The 20125-nt window shown below is 41.4% G+C and overlaps 1 protein-coding gene across 2 annotated transcripts in view; it reads right to left on the bottom strand.

Moving 5' to 3' along the window:
• INTU (inturned planar cell polarity protein) overlaps positions 1 to 13750 on the bottom strand; it is a gene marked incomplete at its 5' end in the record, with an annotated part of 49207 nt that extends 35457 nt beyond the window's left edge. The window contains 2 exons of one of the 2 annotated variants that reach the window (XM_084519055.1): positions 3060 to 3646; positions 13607 to 13750. In XM_084519055.1, the coding sequence (XP_084375181.1) occupies positions 3060 to 3646; positions 13607 to 13719 (700 nt within the window). Of the gene's footprint in view, positions 1 to 3059; positions 3647 to 7731; positions 7902 to 13606 lie in introns of those variants that run through there. The other variant, XM_084519054.1, reaches the window with a different exon arrangement.
• Between the last annotated feature and the right edge of the window lie 6375 nt (positions 13751 to 20125).

Raw genomic sequence — 20125 nt, 5'->3', positions numbered from 1 at the left:
ATCACACCAGTGTTGTGTCTACTGCTGAGCAGCAGTGGCACAGCATTGGGCCTTTCTCTAACCCTCCTAGGGGGTGGGCAAAAAAGTGAGGAGAGAAACATCACCAGGGCAGCTGACCTAAACCAATCAAAGGGATATTCCATACCATGTGGTGTCACACTCAGCAATAAAAGGTGGAAACAGGAAGAAGAGGGGAGGGGTGGGCTCTCGTTGAGAAGACGTCGGTCCTCCTCTCGAACACCGGCTGCGTGCGTTGAGGCCTTGCTTCAAGGACGTGGTCAATCATCGCTCATTTGTGGGAAGTAGAGAGTAATTTCTTTCCTCTGCACTTCCATATAGCTTTCATTTATTTTGTTTGTTTGTTTTCCTCCCTTTTTTCCCCTTTCCCTTTTATTTCCCCTTAGTTAAATTGTTTAGTTCATGGTAGTCTTTATTTAATTATTATAATTATTTCCCTTTAATTAAATTATCCTTATCTCAACCCGTGAGTTGTTCTTTGCTTTACTTCTCCCCCTCCTTATCTAAAGGAGGGGGAGTGAGAGAGCGGTTGTGGGGTTTAGCTGCCCAGCACGGTAAAACCACCACAAAAGACTATGGTCCGTGGAGGAGTCTTGATGCAGCAGAGGAAAACAAAAGTCAGTAGCAAGGAGTGGCAGAAGGAAGCCACCATAGGCACAATCCCAGCCTCCTGCAGAGGAAAATATACTTGGTACCCACTTTAAGAAAAGAAAAAAAGGAAAAAAAAAAAAAAAAAGACCTGCAACCATCCCTAACAGGTTGCTAAAAGTAAAGCAGGAAGCTGCAAGTTAATGAAGATGAACAAAGTTACACCTAAGCCAGCCAGCAGGCATCATGCTGCACTGATCAGGTATTTCTCATTTGCAACAGCTCCAGAAATTACTAACATTTATGCAAATACTTTCATTTTAGACTGACCACAGCTTTCTTTACTGAATGTTTCCAAAGTTCAGAACAGAATTCCTAGAACTTATAAGCTCTCCTGTATTTTTCTTAAATTTTCTGTCCAACTTCAGATCCTCTGAGGATCTTAGAAGATGTGAAGAGGCCATCTACTGAACTAGAACTGCTTATAAATCATGCTTTGGGTGTATATTGTAACTATCTCATCCTCTGATGTGCAGTGCAGAGACAGTAAACCAGACAGTTTTTTTTTTTCCCACAGAAACAAAATTATTTTTACTGTGTATTCTTTATGCTGACAGCACTGAAACTTAAGCATCTAATTTATGCAAAGCTTCTCTGCTTCTAGGCACCACATAAAAATTTTAGAGTACTCAGTGTTCGCTATAGATGTATAATTTTCACATAAAAATACTTTCAAATTATACACTTTATACCATTGGCACAGAACACAGCTCATTTTCCCAACTGCAAGCTGAATAACTATAGTATGCTTGAAAATATTTCTTTCCAACATGTAAAACCAATGCAATATTGGTCGACAACCCTACACACATTACACTGCTAGAGTCCTTAGATTAATTTAAGTGTTCTTCTATTTAAAACAAAACAAAAAAATACATCAAACAATTGTGCTAATGTGCTCATTAGCTCTGGGAAACATCAAATGCTGCAGATGAAGATGAACCACAGAGAAGGCTTGCCTTATCTCCTGGACCTCATGTTTGCCTATACCACCCTGACTTCATGGCTGCTCTTACGAACAGGTAGTTACAGAAAAATTTGTCTCCCCAAGTTAACTTGCAGGTTATAAATACCCACCATTACCCTAATTGGGTTAAATACCATTATATTAAGCACAGCAGATGACGCTGAAACTCCCTCCCTCCTCCTCTGATTCTGCATCCCCCACTTCTTGACTAATCAGTTCTTTCTGGTAAAATTTGAAAGTTATCCAATTTTCCCTCTGGAGTATTCCTTAGCATCCCTACTGAAAACACGTGCTAGGAGAATCAGCTAGTCAAAGCACGATTTGCCTTTTTATGCACACAACGTTGGAATTTCAAACGCACTCATGCTGACTTTGTGGGATTTGTGCTACTACATTATTAAGATTTTCATGATCTTCTACGCAGTATCACATCTTTGCTCTCTCCTTACGAGGGAGGAGCTTCAGGGGCAATTAACCATTTCCTGCCCTTTAGAGATGCAGGCTAGCTGTCTCACATTTACTGTCCCTGACACTGGGGGCTCATGAGTGCTTTCAGTGTCCTCCCAATGCGAGAGGTGGGAGTCCTTGCTTCTGCTCCTTCACTGCTGGCCACAGAAGTTCATTCCTTTGTGTCATTCAAGCCCTGGTGCTTGTCAGGCCTTCTGTGACCCAGTTTAACTTACCACCAAAAACTAGACAGGCGATATTTCTTCTGGGTTAGTTTTCTGCCAGGTTACTTAGTTGTACCAGCTTGTGGAAGTGTCTGAGGAGCCAACCCAGCACACAGGAGAGATGCTACACTGGGGCTCGCTGCCTTCTCAGGCCAATAGCCTCTCCAAATATTTGGAAGCCATCTGACCACAATTGCTGAAGAAGCTGTTGCTAAACTGATGAATATCCACACAAGGCTGTGCACAAAGGAAGTCTATAACATATGAATATATTTCACTCAATGCTTTTTCCTCATTTTTGTGTCCCAAAATCCATTTAATGGATATTCAGTAAAGCATCTTACCTACGACGGGCAGTAGAAAAGAATCAATACAAGATACAGTTTTTGGCCTACTCAAGTTTTTACCCAGTCTCACTAATCTACAAAGTAAATTCTGCATTAAGTAAAGGCGGGCAGAAGTATTTGTTTTTCTTAAGTTCAAACTGCTCACTCCTTGTAGGCTAAACGGACGGCCATCTTCTTGCTGTATTAACACCTTCTGGTTTACGTCACATATTCTTGAAACCACTAATACAGTAAAATTGAATAGATAATAAAACATCCAACGCAGCGATGTTTATTTAAAATACCACCTCAAGAATTAACAAAATAGTTGTTGTAATTATACTTACATCTTGGGAATATTCAAGTCAGCTGCCTCTCAAAAAACCAAAACTTTATTTTAAAGAAGAGTGCATTTATTTGATTACTTACCAATCAGTATTTGACCTGTTTTCATTGCTGAACTACCTGGCACCAAACCATGCACTACAAGCTTCTCTTCACTGATTCCTCTGATGACTTTATCCTTCTTGCCTTGTTTTTCTGCTCTTCTGCTGCTCCATGAGGACTGATGGACAATCCCTACCAAGGCCTCCAGAAGCCTTGGCTGCTCATCTTCTCCAGCACCGCACAGTTTTCTGGGATTTACATAAACATATATATCTTTGTATTTTTGCTGAACAGTGACACCCGTTTTCTGAGTGGATTGGTGTTTCAGTATGGAAGTAGGACCAGTGGAGTGCACGTTACAGCTTCCACTCCCTTTCTTACCAGAATGCTTTGGCAAAAGATTCTTCTTTTTTAATATTTTTGTCAATTTCTTCAGTTCATATTTTCTTTCTTTTCGTGATCCCTCCTGAATAACTTCAGCTTCATTTTCACGAAACCTGACATGATTCACTGCTGGTATTTCTGGACAGGTGTTCTGAAGTAAAGCTTCTTCTTCACTTTCACTCATTTCTAAATAAAATAATTCCCCATTTTTCTGGACACCATCCAACCATTCAGGCTCAAGGTCACTGGGAAGGAAAGAAGAATGATCAGTGATAGCTCTGATAAGGATGACTGCTATGCAAGTGACATCTGCTTACTTCCAAGTGGGGAGGGGAATACAGAGAGTGCAAGGCAAAAAAAAAGTTATGCTGCCTCTTGAGTATTGGAAGCTTAGCAGCTTGAAGTTTGCCATGAAGATACGAGCTCTTCCAGGACAGATGATGGATACAGGAAGGAAAGACATTCCTCCCAGATACTAAAATTGATTCTTCAAATGCCTTACAGGAAAATAGTCATAGCAAAAAGTGCTGTCTTTACTGAAAGCGAGCAAACAAAAGTGTTACAAGTTTTAATTAGTAGTTATGTTCATGGGCACGATGGGGCTTTGGCTTTGAGAAAAAGAAACACACCCTATTTGTTCTCTCCCATTATTTTTCCCCTTACATACTTAAAAGACTCGTACTGCAAGGTCATTGAAAGTAAAGAACATTTTAAAATCTTAATATAACAAAAAACAGATGAAATCCAGGTAACACTTTTAAAGAAACGTTTAAAATTAGTATACCCAAACTCACATACAAAAACACAGGAGAAAATAGGCAGTGCTGCTACAGAAAGTTCTAGCAGCTGGAGCGGATCACTAAGCCACTAGCATCAAGCTGCTGCAAGGGCAAGGCAAGTGCAGGATGTATTAGCAGGAGCGCCATCGGCAAGGCAGGGAACATTTTTGTCCTAATTTGGCAATGGCGACGTGTCAACCATGTCCAGTTTTGGATCAAACAGTTTAAGAAAGATGTAGTAACTGCAACAAGAGCACAGAAACAAGTAATAAGTAGTTTATAAACATGTTTTAAATGGAAAGAGACTGAAGGAAATCATGCTCTTTTGGTTGAGGAAAAAAAGGATAGCTGAAAAGGCAACAGGCCAAATTGTCAACTCCCCCACTCCAAGATGAACCACAGAGCACTAGTACATGAGGAGCGTGAGGATCACAACAGTCAACATAGGGAGAGCAATCGCTGTTTTAATTTACCAAAACATTAAAGCTAAATAGTAGAGAGCTTTTTGATCTCACGGACACACAGAATCAGCATTAGCAGTCTGTGTAAGCACATCTGGGATATTCTGCAAGGAAGATTTTCACCAACAGACAACACCAGCTCAAACTCCCTGCCCCTGGAAAACAGCACGGACTGACTTAATGACAGCCACATCTCATTTTTTACAAATCTGAGACTGCACTGATAACAATCAAACGAGGAAAAAATGGAATGGAGACTCACATAATACTTAACACCATTAATTGTGTGAAGTTAACGTACATTCAAACACTTTGTACTAGAACTAGCTACTTTGACTGAATAGAGGAAGCAAGCTTTGTTTAAAACCATAGTATTACCACATAATTTGAATACATGGCTTAATGATACTGCTTCAAAACTTAGCTAAGCAGAGAACATTACACATGGACACTGCATCACAGCACCTTTAACGGCTCAGAGGGAAGGTCTTGCTGGAAAAAAAGAATACAAAAAACAAAACATGTTGATAATACTCTCTTCCTGAAACTCCAGAGACTCAAAGATGTGGAAGGATGCTGCAGACAGGAATACTCATCATGCACTTTCTCTTGAAGAAAAGTCGCCTCCTGTGATAATTTGGCTACTCCTGATGGCATTATGGCCATGAGTAAATCAGAGCTTGTATTGCTTGCAAGCTCTTACTTCAAGTCTTGAGTAAAATATTCAAGGAAGTATCAGAATGATAGCAACACCTAACGGCTTTTGTGGACAGACACTTATCTGATCTATCATTGCAAAAGGTGCAATGTAAGAAATAACACGACAGCATATTACTTTTTTTTTTTTTTTTTTTTTAAAGTATTAGTGCATTCTGGCATGCATAAGCAAAACTGGGAAACACAAGGTTCATGAAGGGAACATTAGAAACCAACAAAGCAGAAACACCTGTGACATATTACAGCATTTTTACTCCCTCTTCGTATGGGATTGTGGTCTTTGGGGAAGCTATTTCTTCTTTGGGGTAGACATCAAACTTTCAACTTGGATATCAGTTCATACAATGATGTTCTCCACTTGTCATCTATTTTATTTGATGGTCCAAGAAAAAAAAAAAAAAAAAAAAGAAAGGGATGTGTAGGAGCATCACACTTGGTCCGCTCAAACAGAAGATCGAAGGCTTGTCAAGGAAGAAAACACAGAGTAAAGTTGTTCCACAGGAATAAGCCCACAGAAAATGGAGAACGTATCGTAAGGGAACAAACTATTTTCCTTCAAGGCATTGTCACTAAGGCACACTAAAAAGGAACTATGACTTTCCAAATACAGATCCCTACAGGCACCTAAAAAGAGGAAAGTCTGAAACAAGAAATCTGTACGTAGGATATGTTTATTTATTTGTTACCTAATGCTACAATTTCACAATTACTTTAAACAAGAGGAAAAAAAAAAATAAATCTCATTTCTCGCACTCTGCCTTGTGCCAGAACAAGCACACAAGAAACTGAGCTTCTGTGCAGGTCTGAAGGCTTCCATTAGAGATCTAACAACCTGGAAGACCTGCGTACCTCTAAGAAGTTTCACACAGAAATTTCTTCTTGGGAATGAACATCTGAACAGCTATGCAAATTGAAGTTGTACATTCATGGCAAGAGATACACCTTCACTTGAAATGAAGGAACCGAGTTCCGATTTTGAAGCAAGGTAAGATTTCACCCAAAGAAACTTGTAAGCAGTAACATCTATGAGCCTTGTTCTAAAGCAACTAATGAAGATAACAGATCAAGGTTTTAATATTTTACGGCACTGCATGATTAAATTCCACCCATATAATACTCTGTGGAAGATCATTATCTTCAGTTTCCCCAGCATTTGGCTAAGCAAGGACAAAGCAGAGCCGTGGACTGAGGCACCGGTGTGGCACACGCAGAGCTGCCATCCTCTTCACAGCTATGGCTGCCTACAGGGGCTCTGATCCATCAAAATTAAGTAGCAAAAATGACAGCAAATATTAAATTCTTAAAATAGACAAAATTACTAAGAAAAAAGTAACACACTGCTTTCACAGCTGTGTATGTCAGGTATTCCTATCACCCTTAATTCTGACCTCTCTTTTGTGTTCCTCAGCGTACTTTTGTTTTGTCCACATTTGTGGTACTACTGAGCACTATCAGTTCAACCACTGGAAATTTATTCGGGACATTACTAACTTTTAACAACTTTTCTTTCTTTAATTTAACCAAATCCGGCTGATTATGAAACCACATACAACTCATCTGTAAAGGAAGAAATGCCATTACCTCAAAATAGCTCCCAAACCTACCTTTGTACCTGCAACTTGGCAAAACCATACTCATTTTTCACTACAGATCCCATCCTACCCCACTCTTGTTTCTGAACTTAGAAGGCTGGAGTATTACAGGGGTATCTATGCCAACAGGAGGAACTGTTGGACCTAAAATTAGGGTCTCATGGTTCTGTGGTGCAGTGACAGAAATGATACGTTTTAACGTGTACAGGAGTATTTTATATTGTGCTCTGTGTGGAGAACTGTACCACAGCTTGATCTTCAGAACATGTTAGGAATGACAGAAAGATGGTATTTTAGGTGAAACCATTGGAAAAGAAAAGCACACAAAACCAAAAAAGCACGGCTTCAGGCAGAAATGCGTCACCGCTGAGTTGTGGCTTATAAACGGGCATGGAGTTACATGGCTGTACCTCCAACAGCTTTGTTTCTCTGAGCTAGATGGGCGGGATAAGCACAAAACAAAGAATATTTAAACACCCTTCAAAGCTCTCCCACTAAAAGTTTCTTTTTTTCTTCTCACATAATGAAAACAACGTCCCCGACAAAGTGCCGTGAATTAGAACTGGAAATACACGCCTGAACTGAGGGGCCAGGGAGGCCCCTCGTTGTAAGTTTAAAAACTAAGCAAGAAAAACAACACCAACAAGACCCTTTATCGCCAGGCTAAACGCCGCCCCGCCACGCTACAGCAAGCCCCGCTTCCAAAGCCCCGCCGCGGCCGGGTCTCGAACCCGCGACCCTCCGAGCCCCGAGCCCCGAGCCGCCGCCGCCCCGCCCTTACTCGGAGCTCGCGGACAGGGAGGAGGCGCACGAGCCGCTCCCGCCACTGCCACTGCCACTGCCACTGCCGCCGCCCTCCGCGCGCCCAACGCCTTCACCCTGCAGCGGCTCCGCGCCCGCAGCAGCAGCAACAGCGGCGGCTCCGCTCCCGCCGTGCCCCCCGGACGCCATGACAGCCGCAGCAAGCCCCGTCCCGCACGTGACGAGCACCGCGCCCTCCTATTGGCGGCCCGTGGCCCGGAGCCATGGAGACGCGGGAAGCCGGCGGCGCGTGCGGAGCGTTAACGGCCGTTAACGGCCACGGCGCCGCCTCCGAGGCCCTGAGGCGGCGGGGAGCCCCCGGCGGCCCCGCAGCGCTCTGAGGCGGCCGTAGCGCAGGGCCCGGCCCAGAGAGCTCCTCCCGTGCCTTCTCTGGCTTGCCGGCAGAGCAGCCCAGCCCGTTGGAGCGCCCAGCCTCCCCCCGCCCCGCTTCCTCGAAAGCACCATCTGAGTCTCAGTAGTCTCTTGAAAGTCTTTCGGCGGGTAAGTGTGGAAAGCGTAATGGAGAACAGACTGCTCAGCCCTCAGACGGCGAGGCCCCAGCTACGGTCCCATAAAAGAGGCTATTGATGAAACTCATATAGTCCTGGGGTGAGCCCCGAAGCACTGCTTATAATCAAAACCTGATCTGGGGAAAGAAACCTGAATTAGATCGTAGTTTTCATCAAGGGGCTAGCAGCAGAATGCGCCCATGCACTATGTTATGCTCTATTACACTCCCTTAAAGAGTCATGAGAAACAAAGATTACTTCTCTGTAGGCTACTTAGGACAGTGGGTAAATGAGGGAGGAAGGGCAAGGACGTGAGGCAGAACCAAACAAGCTAGATGGTTTGGCCCCTTAGTGCAGTCAATGCAGGCCATAAATGCGAAATCATACACAGTAAAAAGAGGAACCCCCCCCAAAAACCCAAACCTTACTCAATTTTCAGAACTTAGATTATTCACATGCATGAGAATAATCAATCATGCAATAAGAATAATGAGAAGCAAGACCCGTGGCAGCCCTGCAGACAGCTTGCTGTGTAGCTATGTCAGTAAACCTGTCAGGATACACATGGTAAATAAGGAAAGGGATGGAGAATAATTGTTGGAATATTTAAAATGTGTTGGATTTAATCTCTGCTCAGTGGGATATTTGCACAGCTTCAGCAGAGAGGTTTTATAGTGCTGGAACATTTTGCAAGAGTCGCAGAATTCTGGTATGAAATTCCTGTGTTTGAAACTGTCTCATGGAAATGTTCATTAATAAATACAATTTCAAGTGAATTAACAGACAAGAATGTTTTGGACTTGTATCCCCATGATTAAAGCTTCAACCACAGCAGTTGGAGACACATATCTTAAATCTTGTGGCACCTCACAAAGTGCCAGTACAAGAGCTTATTTCAAAGATATATCACTGTTGTGTGGATTTTAACAACATGTATCTATTCAAAGGAAGGACGAATATTCCAGACGGAAATATTCCCTACCAAAGAAAAAAAAAAAAAAAAGTAAATTTGTTCCAGTACAGTTTCATTCAGTTTAGGACAAGATGTATTAGGACAAGATAATTTTTTTCCTCTATCTGAGCTGGCAAAAAACGCTCTACGCAAAGACTATAATCCATGCATGGTAGATGATTCTTAAAAATTCACATATTTGTTTCCAATTGCCAGAATGCAAGCTATGCATCAACTTTCATACTTTCTATTGCTTCCAGAAAAACAGGTGGAAAAAATATTTTAAAAATACCCAATTTCCCAAACAATTTACTTTGTAAAAACAGAATAGTCTGCATAAGCAGCATTTCCCAAAGCACCTGATAAGTTGGGATTTTCTAAAAGGAATACTGCAGGAGTTAAAATTTTAATAGAGGTAGGTGAAATACACAGTCCCACCCACCCTAATTCCACATATACTTGCAAGCACTTTTAATACAGTGAATGGCAGCACACTGAAGTGTTTCTGGAGAGAAGTGATAGTCTATGCCAGATGGTCCTGTTAGTTATGTTAAATTTCACTGAGTTCAAGAGTTGGTTAATTGTTTCCAGTTGTTTGCTCAATAAGTGAGAAATATAGGCTCTCTGAAAAGGAGGAGGCAGTCTTACACCACTTGCTATTTTATAGGGATAACCATATCATGAAGGAAAGGATAATGGAAGATTTTAGTCTACTGCTAGTTGGGAATCACCTCAGTATTTTTCTGAAATCAATGTGGAATTTTGCTGCTGTGGGAACAATTAAAGATTGAAGGACGTATCACACACAGCAGAATTTTATTTTAGCAGAGACACAGATTTTCCCACACAATCCATAAGAAGAAAGCTTCTCATAATTTCTTGTGCATAAATATTAGGAAAAGATTTGAAATACTTTGTTTTCTGAAGACACTTTACACATAGTCCAAGTAGTTGGGCTGATACTTCTCACTAATGAGCCCCTGAGCCTCCTACGCTACGTTGCTGATACTAATAAGCAAATGGTAAAAATTCGCCATGGCCGCCATTGGCTTCAACACTTCTACTCACCCTTACTGGACAGCTGGTTAATGAACATTTTAAAGTGGATAATTAAAAAACATATTTGCCTAAAGGTTTTTCTGATTAGCTGTTCCTGTAAGGAACTAACTCCATGTGTGGAAATTCATTTCAGAACAAGAGTTCCTTGTTTCTTTTCGGCTTAACCTGCATCAGGAGGTATTGTGCTTTAAAAATAAGTCTATCTTGATATCTACACATATGCTTGGCTGTAGACAGTAGTTAAAAGAGGACAGTGCATAGGACTTTCCAATGAGATATACTCCTTTCTAATAAAGGAGAGAAACAATGAGCATGCAACTCAGTTCTGGTACCGTTGCATGGTTACTTCTCAACTCCTCCCCAACCACTGTCCATGTACCCGAAAATTTAAACTACTAACATTTGTACACATTGGCAACTGATTTTTTCAACCTGGTGAAGAAATGAGCCGGGAATTGTAGTCTCTTTTAGCAGTTAGCTGTAAGAGCACATGGAAAGTCAGGATTTGTGTTTATGATTACTCTAGCTTGTCCTGTTTAGTTTTGTATAGTTAGGCACAATTTTTGCAGATTTACAAGGACCCACAATTCACTGTCAATGTCACATTGATTTCACTGATTTGCATTAAGGTGTGCTGGGCCTGAATCACAGATGTGGCCATGCTGTCTTCAACAGAGGGCTGAAAATAGGGACAGCGTTATGCCTCTGGTACAGAGGAGCAAATTACAGCTCCCTCTGCTATATGGGAACTCCACCTGATACCTAGGAGTGTCCGGTTTATGCCTGTGAGGTGCCAACACACTGTCCAGGAATTACTGGGTATTACTATCCAGGTCACTGCTTTGTCAGCAACCTCCCCTTCCTCTTCAGGGGTACCTGCCCTGCTAAATGCCCATGGGGGTGAAGAACAGAACTGACAGTTGTACTACCTGAACAGCGCTGCACACTGGGAGAATTCTCTGGCGACTGCATCTCACAGCTGTCTGGTTTTTGGTTTTGTTTTTTGTACAGTGCAGGCTAACCCAGTTCCTAGTAATACTGTGAGAAAAATCCCACTGGATGTGCTGGGATCACACAGCTGAATCTTTCTTCCAATTGCCAGTTTTATCAATGGCATTTTAAGTGTCCTTCTGCTTTCCCCTCTCCTTTTCCATACTTCAATAACAGCTCTTCTTTATTGATAAATAAATAAGGCCCAAATAACTTACTGTGGCTTAATTCTTTCCTTTCTGCTAGTTTTCAAATCAGTTGATATTTCTGAGAAGACTCTACTAACAACTGGACAGACATACCATGACGTATTACAGATAAGATGGACAATACTAAGAGGACAACATTTTCATCTTTGTTCAAGTTTCTTGAGGTTAACACCTCCTTTACTCAAACATCTGAAGAAGAACTGATGGTAAAACTGGATTGCCCATTCCAGTTCTTATCGTTATTGAGTCCTATTGACTTTTTATTTCATCGTGCACAGCATCAGCAAAAATGAGACAGGAATGGTACTCTTTGTTTAAGATTAATGACAAGAGTACAGCTTTCCCCTCCACCAACAAAACCTTTCTTTACTTCAAAGGCAAAGGCACTTTTCAAAGGCTTTTCTTAACAAATAAGGTTTTGTGATTACAATAAGGTTTACACAAGATTACATGAATAAGACTGTGATTACTAAATCTTCTGTTCACAGCTTTTCTGACATTAGTATACAGAGACGATCCACAGCAAAGTGTCATGAATTGAACGGAATACTGGACTGTCATTTAATTGGGATATTTACATTTCAACAGACTACACAGAGAGTGAAGGCTACCTTTGTGACCAAAAGAATTTACATTTTATAGGAAAACAAACTAGTGCTGAATAAATTGACTGTTCTTTATCTTTTTAAAGCCCCTCTATCAGCTTCCCTCTATGTGATTGTCAAAATGGATTGTAAATAGTATTTCAGAAGAAAGTAGAAACAACAGAAGATGGCCATGAAGAATTCAGGAACACCAGTTCAACCTAACCTATCTCATTCTTTCAGGAAAGAATCTTAGAAGGCTGAGTTCCCACCAACATGAAATGCAGCTGTAATTTCAAATAAGATTTTTCCTACTGTTTTTGCTTTGCTTGAAATCCACAGGCTTTTTTAGGATCACCTGCTACACATAGCAGGCATGTCAAGCATGGAAGAAAGTTATTTGCAATCAGTCTACATCAAATTGTTTCAAATACAAAAATGCAACTCATTACACTGAAAGTATACATGCAAGCAGTACCAGGGGGCAGCATGTTTTTAATCCGACTTTGAAGCAAAACATTTTTTGTTAAGTCACTAACAAATGCATTCCCAGTATTTCAAATACCAGAGGACCCCCTGGTAAGACACAGGCACATTTATTGCTTATAGATAAAGCAACTTCAGAGAGCGGCACAGGCAGCTACACAGACTGGTCCCAGAGTGCCCTATTTGCTGCAGTCAGTTTTCATCCCGAGCGCTCACAGAAATGGTTTTTAAGCAACTATTCAGTTTGGTGCTTTCAGCTGAGGAGAAATTGAGCTCTTAGTTACCTGTTAGCTCCCATAGCAATATCTCTTTGGAGCTGGCACTGAGAGAAAGTGCACTTTTTTTTTACAGTAGGAAATAAATCAATGCAGCAGAGAGAATACTTCAGGAAAGGGGCACAACTGCAGATGAGCTGATGTTGGGCAAAGCTGGATGGGACGGTGTTTGCCGTGTGCAGCTAAACAGCCCTCAGCCAGCGCAAAGATGGCAGCAAGGGTGGCTTGGAAAGTCCTGTTCTGGCCTCCTGGACACGGTCTCACTGGCAAGGTTTCTCTGTGGTGGGGTACCGCGGAGCATTGCCTGTTAGGGATGGTGAAGGCAGGGGAAAAGGGAGTTTCTTCTCAGGCAGTGCTTCTGCACACTCACTTAAGGATCGCCCATCTGGGACTTGCGTGCGAGGGCAGATCTTTTTCTTCTCTCCTTAAAGGAGGACTCAAAGCGCTCGTGGAGCCGATCCAGCAGAGTTTCTGTCAAGTCGCTCTCCCACCCGTGTGAACACCCCTAATCACTGCCGCAACTCGGCGGAGCCTGGCGGGGTGCCGCCACCTCTCCGAGGCGCCTTAGGCGGGCTGCCCTCACCTGCGTGCGGCCGCGGCGGCGCCCCCGGGGGAAGAGCCGAGCACCGGGGCGGCCCGAGCCCCGAGAGGCTGAGGGGAAGGTGCCGCGGCCCGTGCTGCTGCCTGCCTCGGCAACAAAAGGCGAGAGGGGCGCCGGAGCCTGCCGAGCCCGGGACGTGACCTCCCTCCCCGTCCCCGTCCCCGTCCTAGTCCCCGCCGCCGGTACCGACCTGTGCAGCAGGACGCTCTGCACCGAGTCCAGGTCCTCCAGGTTCCTGGTGACGGGCCGCGGGATGCTGTACCGGCCCGCCCCGAACATCGCGGCCGCCCGCGGGCCCTTCATCGCCGCTGCCCGCCCCGCCGTACCGGGGACTGCGGCCGGCCGGGGGCAGGTGGGCGCCCCTCCGCCCGCCCCCGCCGCTCCGCCCGCTCGCCCGCTCCGCCCGCCGGCGCCGCGCCGCGGGGAGCCCCAGGAAGCGCAGCCCAGGAGCGCGTCCGGGCGGTCGCGGCTGGCGGCCTCCCGTCGCCCGGCCCGGCCCGGGGCGCCTACCTGCCGCCCGGGGAGCGCTGCTCTCACAGCTGGCGGAGTCCCGCACGCCACTCCCTCGGGAAGCTCGGCGAGAGAGCTCCCAAGAGGCGGCCCTGGAGCTTGTTTTCTCCCGCGATGGCAGAAAACCGCTTTTCCTCACTCATGTTCCTCTTGGTTCAAATAATGGAGTTGCCCCGTGGACTCACTTTCCTTAGACATCGGTGCTAAAAATGACGACCCCACAGAAATAATCCAGCCTTTGTTTCCCTCTTTCACAAAATAGAAATTACAAGCGCTCCTAGGTGATTTGAGAGTTGCAGGGCTCCTCACTGATTTCCCAGCTGCGAAACTCTGACACTGTGCACTGAATGAACAGAGATCTGGAAGTATAAAAGTGTGACCCAAATCTTTGCCATTTTTATTTCTTACTTATAAATAGCCATCATTTATGCTCCCTTTCACAGAGGGGTCAGCTTTCTGTAATGTTTTGAATTTGACAAAACTTGGTCATCCCCTCCACTTTTCTTCTGTATGTGATTTAACAGAAGCTAACAGATTGCTAACAAGTAAGACCTTGCAATCAGTTATTAACAATGCTGGTTTTAGTTCCTCTCAGTCATTGTGTCTGAGATAATTACAATAACATAAAAATGACGTGGTTTCCTGGAAAGACCGTTAAGAGGAGGACCATTAGCGTGATACAAAATGAATAACAATCTGGAAGCTGCTGAATGTTTTGTCACCCAAGTCGATGGGATTTTGGCCATGACACTGAGCACAAGTTTCAGCTTTCTTGGAGACCGTGCCTTGAGGAGACGGTGGCAACAAGTCACTGGAGAGGGTGAATGCAGGATCACCATAAGTCTGTGTCTAGAATTCTCTAGGTATCTTTCAATCTATTTTTTCCCCCCCCGAAAAAAATCCTTTATTTGATACCAGCTGGAAATTATAAGAGAAGGGCAGTATCCTCAAAATAATGCTACTGTCAAAGAGGGGAGAACCAACATCTGCTGAGGTGAGCAACAGCGGCAGTACTTTCTAGGACTGTGACCATAAAACCTCTGCAGGAGGCACTGTGAGAAGAACCTTTTACAATATTACATCCTGATTTCTGAAAGTTGATGCAAATAGCATGGTGGTCCTGTCCCCATTACTCTATGACTCCACTTAGGCACAATCCCGGTTTCTAGGTGACAACATCAGTGGGCAATGTGTGATATGAAACTTAGTGTGTTCCACAGTATGGCAGTATGGATCAGATGGCAAGGTTAAAATTTTTCCTTCTGTTCATAAACAGAGCTACTTTCATGTCTTCACAGAATGTCTGCTATGGTAAAAGTAGCCCTGTGAAGGTGGAAAGGAAGTAGTGGAGCTCATTTTAAGCTGTCCACTCCTGTGTATATCCTGAATTGGGGGTGAAAAAAAAAAAGGCAAAAACTAGCGGATGCTGTTGAAAGTAGCATTAATGAGTCCAGAAATATTTTGTAACTTTTCTTGAAGTAATCAGCTTTCAGCAACTCAGAATCTGAGAGCAGCATGATTAGGAGCTAGAGATGATAGCACTGCATGTATTTTCCCTGGGCAAATGAGAGGCAAATTCCCCACATCTGCATATTGAGGCAGTAAAGTTTACTCTAGAATTTAACATCGATCTGGGACTTCAACAGATTATCTGGACCTCTGGATTCCCATCAGTCCTGTATAATGAGAACAACCTTACGTAACAGCAGCAGAGCAATAAGCTGCAGAGATTTACTTTATATTTTATTTTATTTTATTTATTTTATTTATTTTTTAATGCCCTGAGGGAGCAGAGATGTTTAATTTAGTACACAATGGGGTTGTGTTTTCCCAATTTGCTTAGAACAACATGAAACTCACTTCTAGGGCTGGCATTTGCTTGTAGAGAACAATAAAACCAAAGATTACCATCAAAATCACATGGCATTGCCAGAAGGCCTTTCCAAGATATTCGTCAACTTTTCTTTGTCCCTGTGTTCCTTCTTATAGGAGACCATTTTTTGTGAGTTTCTTACAGCTACTCACCTAATGCTGAGCTTAATGATAACACAATCTGCTACTAATATTATATCTTCACATTGACCTAAAATTGATAGTGAATTGATTAGAATTGCTTACAACTCACCAAAAAAAAGCATGTAAGTATAAATCAAGGGTGCCTCAAAATATGCCAAAATGAAAAATGGGGATTTAGGTTTTGTGTAGCATATGAAATGAAAGATTCATCAGCACTTTGCTGCTGATAAACAGTTAATTAAAAATTGCTCATTTAAAAATGAAATGGAATGTTTTTCTAGATATGAATTACAACTTTGTCACATTTAGTGTGGCTAAGCTTAATATTTACAGATGACAACTGGAAAAAGGAAAAGGGAGCAGAAATTCCAAAGTGATACGGTGTATACATTCAGAGCTGCGTAGTTTTTTCCCCTGGATAAATTTATGTCCTATGCACACAAGTTTAAGTTAAAAGAGAGAGTTCTGAGCTAGAAGGATTCATTCTCAAAAGCAATTTATGCAAACTCAGAAGCCTTTGATGGTTAAAAGAATTATTTTAGATGAGTCTTACAGACTGAAGTTTCACTGGTATATGAAGTGCTATTCTGTTGTATTTTGTGCAAGATTTTAGCACGTGTACAGTATGATACAGAAAAAGGAAGGCCATCACTTGAAGTCAGCTCTTGTATTTAACTATGTATTAAGAATATGGCATTACAGTGTATTTCTTGTCCAATGAAATACATGCAACAGGAGGAAGATTAAAAAGTTCTGCAATGCAAAGAAACAAAAGCAGTAGGGACTGGGAAAGAAACAAATTTAACCACGTTAAAAACAGAGCAATGACAACAGAAAAGAATTTTAACAGGCATTCTGCATACAAAATAATTGTAGTGTGCCTGGGCTTCCCTTCCAGTGGAACTTCTGTAGTACTTTTTTTTTGTGGTACTTTTGCTGCCAGTTGAGCTGCCTTATGAGTGCCCTTTTGCTTTGTTTAAGAGCAATTCTGGTTCTTCTGATGTAAAAGAAATAGCAAAGTACTTTAGCTATAGCAAAGTACTATATAGCAAAGTACTATAGCTACTTTTGCTATATTTGACTTCCTTGAGCTGGCTAGTGAGTTTTAGTGTGCCCACGGATCCAAGAGTAATCTGCTTTCATTGGCTGCAAAAGATGAAGGTCAGCTTATCATTACGTTCTATTTGTCATTTGCTGTTTATATCATTAGCTTTGAGATGCTAGCACTGTGGGGACGGTTGAAATCTTTTGGAAAAGTCTCTATTCATTCCTTCCACTCAATTTGGAGAGGAAAATACTAGACAATTACTAATCAGTCCCCAAAAATGTCCTAGTTATTCTTGCGCTCCTCTTGAGGCAGCACGTACTTCTTTAGTCCAATATACTGGATGTAGCCAGCTCTGGGCTATTGTTGGCTGCAGACCCAGGGTGGGATAAGTACAAGGCTTGCATGGAAGTAAGTTAACTGTAACTCCATTTGGTTAAGACAGAAGTTGTGACAAGAGTGTAGGGATTTAATGGAAATTAGGAATGGTAAGCAAAGATAATTGGTCTCTCTTAGTTTATTTTTGTTCTGGTGATAATTTGTTTTGTCCTGGTGATAAATTCATAGGAAAAGTTTTTTTTTAAAAAGCTTTTTAAGCTCAGTTATACCTGTGAGTGAAGTAGATAATACCTACTGCAGTCCAAAAACTAAGGGTTGTGGCAAATTGTTGACTGAGCACAACGTTACTTTCTTGGCTATTCCATCCTTCCTCACCTCTTTCCTTATGAAACTACCCTGTAACAGAGACAGCAGAACACGCACTGTAAATGTATTTTACCAGCTGCAATTCATAGTCCAGCATATTAACTTAAGCCCCTGTCTACTTCCATTTATTTTGTTATGCCAAACTATAAGCTGTGGCAGCTCAGTATCAAGCTCACATATCTATTGCATTAAGCTGTGGTAACTGAAGGGATCCAGGAATGATGAACCAGAGACCACGTTTTCTGCTCATCTGAAAACAGATTTGACAGCCTACGGATTACTTTCCTCTGTTTTTTTTTTTTTTTTTTTTTTTTTTTTTTTTTTTTTTTTTTTCCTTGTAGTTTACCTTTTACTTTTAAATAGAAAATTGTTTATATTTGGTTGTAGTAGGCAAGCAGGGGCTCTACATTACCACAAAGGATGAAAACCTATAATGAAACTGGTCGGTTAGCGCTTGGTTGTTCAATGTTGTGTTATACTGCCTTTTCTAGTAAGCAGGTTCATTGCCAAATTTGCTTCCACTGTATTAAATCTACTAATAAATCTACTTGGAAAAGTGGTCTGAAAAATTAATATGACACTGATGGATTGAAAAGACTGATAAAACAAGATTTTTTTTTAAGTTCTCATAAGTTCGTCTCTAAATGCAATTTGTAACTATCTGGTGTTCTGAGAAATAGATTAGAACCATGAAAAGGGGCAATTTATGCTATACACGAACATCTGGGCAAAATGTAAGAATCTATGACGAACATGATAAATGCAAGAGAAATCCCAGAACTTTGACCCCAGATTTATTTTCTTTCACAGATTTCTCCTTTCCTAAAATTGATTTTGCTCTTTCTCCCTTTTATCCCCACCTTCTGCATTTGTCTGAGTTTCTGGTGGCAAGGACTTCTGGTGTTTGGCTAGTGCACTCTTTCCATCTTCTTTAAGCAGCAAGTAATTCTGCTTGCCTCTCCCATCCAATGCAAGCATCCTGATGGTGTTGCATTATGGTTTTATTTGCAAATACTTTGCTTGAATGTTTGTTCTTGATTTTTTTTTTCTTTCATAAAAATCAGTATCTTCCTTCCAAGTCCAGTTTATAGAATCGTGTGAAAATTTCATTTTACTTTGAAGAACATTATTCCTACACCTAATCCGAGTAGTTTCAAAGTAGACTGTGAAAATGACAACCTTATAGGTGGTAAGTAAGAAGGCAAAAGCTTACCTTAATTATTTTCAGATCTCATAATTAAAAATATCTATTAATTATTTGACTTCTGGTAATTAATATTTGGGTTTGGCCGTGTAGGGTATGCCACAGTCACTGATGGTAGCCCATGACAAAGAACAATGTCCTATATTCTTGTAATGGTAATGTTGAGATTGTGTATTAATCTGATTTAACTCTGAAGGAAAATTACAGAGCACAAGTTCAACACCCTGTTTGTAATTCAAAAATTTGCTAGCAAATGTATGTACTTGTATGCCATTTCACAGACAGTGCTTTTGGATTAAGCTGAATTTTCTTGTTCATGTGAGACTCTCAAAGAGACATATGTAGCATTTTTTTTTGGACTAAATAATTTGTATAGCTGGTTTAATCACGAGCTAAGTAAGATTATTACTAAAGCTAAAGACACTTTACATTTTCTCATCAGGTGTGCTGATAATCCTCTGCTTCTTAAATACACGAATGCATAAGACAAAGAGCAGTCACACAATTGGCTTATAAATTGAGAAAATAGATAATTTTCTTGCTATTTAGTTTTAATCATAGATTATTCTTAAAAATGTAAATATTTAATAGTTCATAAGATTTTTTTAAAAAAGCAGAATAGCACCACCTGGTGCTAAGCAAAGTTTTTACGATCAAATCACTTTTTTTGAGATTATTGCTATATAGATAAACTACTGCCTTTCACTATTATGATTTCAGGTCAAAGATTAAGGACATTACATTATTGCTTTCTCTATTATTATTGTTTCCTGGCCCTTTTTTCTCATAGGTACTTTTTCCTAATTTTTTATCTGTTATTTGCCACTGTTTAAGGACTTATAAAGAAGTTCTTGTAGCTTAAATGTTCTAGACATACTTAAAGTTACAGATTAAAACCTGATTTCTAGTCTTTTATGCATCTAGTGTATTTATGAGGAAGATGAGGAACTACAGCAGAAAGTGAACTTCACCACTTTTTTTCTTTGTTTTCAATTATTTCCGGGCTTCCTTGTGGTTCTGGGAAGTAAAAGCACAATTGAGGTTAAGACATGCATACTGAAAGGACTTGAGATGCCTAAAAACTGTCAAAATCAACAGGAAGTTGCCTGAGGATGTATCCCTAAGAATTCAGTTAGAGATTCGTCTTCTAGCCATTACATATTTATTTTTACAAATGAGAGAATTAGAGATAGCATCTAGGTCATCTATTTCCTGCTTGTTATTTATAC

The sequence above is a fragment of the Aythya ferina genome, assembly GCF_964211825.1.
Source record: "Aythya ferina genome assembly, chromosome: 4".
NCBI classification, from domain to species: Eukaryota; Metazoa; Chordata; class Aves; order Anseriformes; family Anatidae; genus Aythya; species Aythya ferina.
Note: the sequence above shows the minus strand (reverse complement) of the source record. Positions and strands in the feature narration are given on the sequence as shown.